We start from the raw sequence: 6398 nt of genomic DNA on the forward strand, positions 1-6398 counted from the left end.
TTTCGCGGTGTATTCTTAACAACCGGAATTCACAAAATATATTTCTTCCTTGAGGTGTCGATTATAACAAAATCGAACTTTATTAAATTCATCATTCTCTTATGCCAAAGAAATATGTGGTGTACCACAATTTGCAATAATACCTCAAGGGTTGTCCATTTAATTGTTGGAACTTCAGGTTCTCAACACTGTTAGATTTTGAACTTCATGCCAAAATCACATATTCTCATGGTATGAACATTCAATCCCCTTAGATTTTGAACTTCGGGCCAAAATCACATATTCTCATGGTATGGACATTTTTACAATTTTCTGTACATATTTTGGGACTTCAAGCCCTTACATAATTGTCCATATTTTGAGGAACTTCTGGCATCTCATTTAATTGCTCATCCATGAGTTTAAGGAACTGCAGGTTCCCTTTTGTATATAGTGACGGTTTACCCAAAATGGTTAATATTTATGCATACGTCACTATTCATGTATATAGTACTATTCATCAAGTCATGAATACGTATCTATTCATGTGTATAGTACATTTGCCAGTACAGTTATTATTCATGTGTATGGCACTTTTAACCAATACGGTACTGTTACATCATCAAGGAATTCTAGGTCCTTATTTACATGTCAAGGATCAAGGATCTTCAAGTCCGATCTCTTGTTTACAAGTATAGTACCGGAGAGACTGCCAGTTCTCATATCAATATCATCATCAAGGATCTTCAAGTCCTAATGTAATTGTATGATGAGGATCAAGGAACTTCTGGTCCTGATCTGCATACTGTAAAAACTCATCATACAACACAATTAATCCATAAAATAAATTGCTGGTAAATAAATTACTGGTATGGACGATAAACCCGCACCATACTTTAAATAAATGTAAATGTGCGGTAAAATAAATTCATAAATTAAATTGCTTGTTGTATGGACGTTAATCCCGCACTATACCTTAAATAAAATTAAATGTGCGGTAAAGTAAATTCATAAATTAAATTGCTTGTTGTATGGACGTTAATCCCGCACCATACCTTAAATAAAATTAAATGTGCGGTAAAGTAAATGTGCTTGTATTGGCACTAATTCTGCTCCGTACATTTAAATAAAAGTAAAAGCGTGGACGATAAACCCTCACCACCCTTTTAAATAGATACTGTTGTATGGGTAATAAACCTACACCATACAATAAATAAAATAAATGTGGGAATAAAAACCACCACTAAAAATATAAGAGGTGAAACCGTTCATTTTTATTAATTAGTAATTGGAAAGCAAATAAATATAGTGTATTATATTACCATAAACTTTTCATATTAATATTATATATCATGGGCTGTCAACCTGAATATCCCTTCTCTCTTTTTTCGTGGGTTCCTCTCAATACTAGAGGAAATGAAAAGTAGAGACAAACCTTAGTGCTAGTATGCATTCACGTTTGTCTGCTTCCTTGAGTGATAATTTCACGAATAAAGTGGACGAACCTGCACAAGCTCCTCCTGCACACCTTTACTTGCAAGAAATTTTTTTTTTTTTTCGATAGATTCCTCTCAAAACCATGATGAAATAATATAATCTTATTATACTAATATACTAGCTATATAGCATATTATATAAAATATGCAAAAAGTGATGGATCAAGCTTGCTACTGCCTTTCCACCTGCAGAGCAAGTTAAATAGTGTAGGATAATACTAAAGTAATTGAAAGATAAGGAAGTAGAGGACTTATTATTTTTTCAGTGGGTTTTCTATTCTTTCGGTGGGTTCTATCAATATCAAAGTGCAGAACACTATCTCTTCCCTCTTCTGTGGCTGCTTCTCTTCACCTTTTGCTTGCTTCTTTGCCCATAAACCCTTCATTTACATGGAAGGCCACCTGCCTCCCAGAATATTTACATGGCGTAGAGGGGTTTTATTATTTTATCACTATTTTTATTAGGATTGGAGGGGCACAAGGTGGTGGAGATGAGCAGATCAACATAGTGGCTAGGATTGGTCTTCGTGATCTCACTGCACTCACAGACCAAATTTTTTTTTTTGTTCTTTCTTTCCCACTTGGATGTAGATAACCAAAATTGCTGCATCAATTGCTTGACAATTTTCTATTATCTCCCTCTCTCTCTCTAACATGGAGACATACAAGGAAAGCTGAAGAAATGGCAAGAGAGGGAGGAAGGTAGGGGAAAGAATCTGGGTTTCATCAGAGATTTCAGTTGGTATATTTGAAAGCAAAATCGTGCTAATAACGTGTTGTAAACTAAAGAGATTATGGAGAGAATTGAGATGGAGAGAGGGCATAGAAGCCTGATCTTTTCATTGAATATTTTTATTCACGATTACAAATGAGGGGGAAGCCTTATTTGTAGGCAGAACATTGTGATTGTTTGATCATTCTTCTTTGGCTTCACGTGGATGTTGGCAAGAATCATCATTACCATTTTGGGCTCCACATTCTTGACTTTACAACAGTTTTGTTATTTAATAAATTTGAGAACGTTGTTGTTTCGTTTTTTTGTTTTTTTGTTTTTTTTTTGTATTCTTGAATAAGTTCCTATGATTTACCACGTGTGCGGTTCTTCTTACATCAAACACTTTAAACAGTCTGAAAACTTCTCTAAGACACAGAACGAGTTGCTCCTCTTTCATAACCTGAGTTCTCTTTCTCTCTGATTCTATCTTTCTACCACCTCACTGAAAGTCCTCTTGAATTCCAGTAAGTCCAATCCAACCCCTCTTTCCATTCTTCTGTTACACTGAATGCTATAACCTTTCTTGCTTTTTCTTTTTGGGCTTTCGCCATTGATTTATTGACCTTATTTTTTTCTTGCTTATTGAAATTCCTATTGTCTTGTTGTTTTTTATTTATTTGTGTATCTCTGATATTTCAACTTTATTTTAATGGGTTGTAATGATTCTTTGGTGGCAATACTTTCTGGTCCACCTGTTTTATTATTAATTTTGTCTATCAATATAATTGATGATAGTAAATTTTGAAATGCTGCGTTCGTTTCTAACTGCTAAGAAATTTGAGGAATAAGAGAGTAATTGGAAAGGAAATCAAGAAGGCAAGAAAAGATTGAGAATGGCTGTGTTTGGTTACATTTTCATGTATTAATTAAGGATCAGAAAAGACAAATCAAATATGCAATTGGGTTTTTTACTTATTTATTTTGAAGTTTCTCAAAAATATATCTTAAATACAAAAAAAAGTTGTTTGCACACTCATCTATGAGCAAACTATAAGCAACAGACGAAGCTCTTGAATGTTTTGGTTGTTTTTATTTTCAAAGTTTGGCATAAGCTTGAGAACTGCTTGAGATATACCTAAACTTTGCAAGGTTTTTTTTTCTTTCTTTCTTTGTTTTTTGTGTGCCGAATGAAACATTTACATCACGTTAACTGCATCTTGTACATTTGTTCTACCATGTCTGATTGAGGTTTCGTACACTTTAGAACATGGTAACTTATGTGATCCAAATTTCATTCCTTTTCTCTTCCCATAAGTATCTTTCATCAAGGCTTTTCTGAGTTGACTGCATATCTTTGCACTTGCCTATCTTTGATAATTCACCTTAATTTCTATATCAAGGCTTGACCATTTGTAAAGGCTTTCTGTGTTAATCTTACATTACCACATTCCAAAAATGCAATGATAATTTCAATATATATATATATATTATGTTTTTCCTTTATTGGATGGTCTCTATGATTTGCTCATTTAATTTCCTTGCAAATCTCAAGTTATTGTATGAATATGCAATACTAAAGGGTATGCTCGATGACATGGTTGACAGGTGCGTTAGTGTATCTTATAACTTGATATATGTTGTCCTATAGTGGAGGTGCAAATGGATGATCATAATGGGACAATGTACACTTCTGAAGGAGGGGAAACAACTATTGTTGAAGTTAGCACAAATCAAGAACCATACGAGGGTATGCTATTTGAATCAGAAGATGCTGCCAGAGTATTTTATGATGATTATGCCAGTCGCGTAGGATTTTTGACCCGTGTTCTGTCATCCCGGAAGTCTGAGCGTGATGGGTCAATAATCTCTCGTGGACTTGGATGTAGAGGGGTATCTGATAATGGTAGAAAAGTAATGCAGGAGTGTGCACAACGAGAATTTTGCACAGCCATGGTGTTGTTGAGGCAAGAGAAGCCTGGAAGTTGGGTTGTCAAGAAGTTTTTGAAGGACCATAATCATCCGTTAGTGGTTCAATCACAAAAGAGTCGCCGAACGCTTGTAAGCCTCTCTTATGTTGCATATGTTCTCATGTAGTTGGATGCATCCAGTTACTGATAATCTAGTGTTTTCATATCCTTTTACGACCACTGCTATTAATATTATACTATGAGAAATAGAATGATCCAAATTCTTTGAAAATGACTGAAAATTTTCTTTATATTTTCCTTTTCCCAACATAAACGGACTTAGTCACCTGCATCACAAGACAATCGAGGAGAATTTAAACTTAATTGACTATGATTAACTAACTTATATAAATAAACCAAAGTTAACTTAATAGATCTTAATTGAACCTATAACATTTAAAACTTAAAAGCCAAAAATCAAAAAAAGAGAAAAAAAATCAGATTGGACCTAGGCTGGGTCATGATCAAGACCCATGGCCTATACGTTGCCCATTAGCATAAGGGTGGTTTTGGATAAGAATTTTCCTTTAAGTTCGGACTTTGGTTTTTGAAGAAACCTAAGGATGAGGAAGGTAGGAAGTTAGTAGGCACGTTACAAGTACTGGAAGGGTTGAGATTACATAGCAGTGGAGAGGATGATAGACAATGGCTGTTGGATACGTCTGGGAACCTTTAAATTTTTAACCAATTCATATTTTAGGAACTGCTGCAATGTTGTAGGGAGGTCTGTTTTTAATCCTTATTTATATATTTGGAAAGCAGTAGTGCCTCCAAAGTTGCAGACTTTGGCATGTTTTGTAGTTTGTGTTTGATATTCCATGTGAGTACAAAAATAATGCTTGCAACTTATATTCAATGAAATGAAGGACAAAATCCAAGTCACAGTTGAAAGCTACCATATTTCTTTCTTTCTCCCTATGAAGCTATCTCCCTATACTCAATGATGCCAGCTGAACTAGACTATTGGATTAATCAGTTTTTATTTATTTATAGCTTTTTTACTGTAATTTGACTCCTTACATTTCCAAATTAACATTAAGAACATACTTTTAAAAGTTCAAAAGGAAAATTACAGAGTGATCCAAGTATCTTCTGATGACATCTTGACTACATCGGAAGCATCCAAGTTGTGTTTTACTCATGAGCTTAGCTTGGTAATTCAACACCTTAATATATTCTTTCTAAATCCATGTATTTTTCCCTTTTTGAACATTGCTTACTGTGTTCCCAAGTTTTGGCATCTGTTTATGGCCTTTATACTCTCATTTACCACACTGTTCTCTGCTGCTCTTTCAAACTATTCAACTCATGAGCTTTTGTACTATCTTCATATTTATAGTTTCTTTCCTTTTAGAAGGTCCAAGCCTTATGCTTGGTGAAAGTTTGTAATTTGAATTGTCCAACTTATTGTTCTCTTGCATTTGGGATTTTCTAAATCTGTTGGGTCATTTTTTCTTTCTTGGTTTTGTTTTCTTTTACACTGTATGCACTTTTTTTTCCCTTCCACAGAGATCATTTATCATCGTTTTTGCATCTATATTACCAGGATGAGAAGAATAAGAAAATTCAGGAGTTAACCGCACAACTGCGAGTGAAGAAGCAGTTAAGTGCAGCATATAGAGAACAGCTACTTGCCTTTATGACGGATGTTGAAGACCATAACAATCACCTATCAATAAAACTTCAATCAGTCTTTGACAATCTAAAAGTGCTTGAAGCTAAAACAGTAGGTTTTACATGATATATACTTTTCAGAAGTTGTGTGAGTATAGTAAGTCATTTAGTTGCCTTCAGTTCTAGTTATGGCTTCAATTTTGTTTCTCGAATCGGAAAATCTGGATTGAGATAAGTAGGAAAATTAGGATGCTTCTGAATGCTGTCCTGCCTTTTACAAAGCATTGAAAGTAAACATATAAGATTGTGATGGGGACATGACAAAGTAGGGGTTGTGAGGAGAGCTGATGATTGAGCCATGAGTATGACAAAGGAGGCTCGTATTATGAACTTCTTTAAATACCAGGATCAAAGAATTAAATTTCATGTTTTCCCTAATTAATTAGGAGAAAATGGGGAGTTTTGTAGAAATTGGTTGAACAATGTATTGACTTGAAAAGCCGCATGGTTTTTTTGGTAGAAAGTAAACTGGAGCTTGATGTTCTACGATTTGAATGTCATGACTTAAATCATGGCATGCCTATTTTATGAGTAGATTGGCTTTTTGTTCAATCTAGAGTTTGATAT

The 6398-nt window shown here is 34.4% G+C and overlaps 1 protein-coding gene across 2 annotated transcripts; it reads left to right on the forward strand.

Moving 5' to 3' along the window:
* The first annotated feature begins 2624 nt into the window (after positions 1 to 2624).
* Positions 2625 to 6310, forward strand: LOC117619121 (protein FAR1-RELATED SEQUENCE 5-like). Of its 2 annotated transcripts, none has more exons than XM_034348980.1 (3): positions 2625 to 2714; positions 3839 to 4248; positions 5704 to 6310. In XM_034348980.1, coding segments are annotated over exons 1-3 (606 nt in total). In that variant the 5' UTR covers positions 2625 to 2713; the 3' UTR covers positions 5899 to 6310. The 2 variants fall into 2 exon arrangements, with proteins under 2 accessions (XP_034204871.1, XP_034204872.1); XM_034348981.1 differs by having other exon boundaries at positions 2675 to 2714; positions 3796 to 4248.
* Positions 6311 to 6398: the final 88 nt, after the last annotated feature.

The sequence above is a fragment of the Prunus dulcis genome, chromosome 2, assembly GCF_902201215.1.
Source record: "Prunus dulcis chromosome 2, ALMONDv2, whole genome shotgun sequence".
NCBI lineage: Eukaryota > Viridiplantae > Streptophyta > Magnoliopsida > Rosales > Rosaceae > Prunus > Prunus dulcis.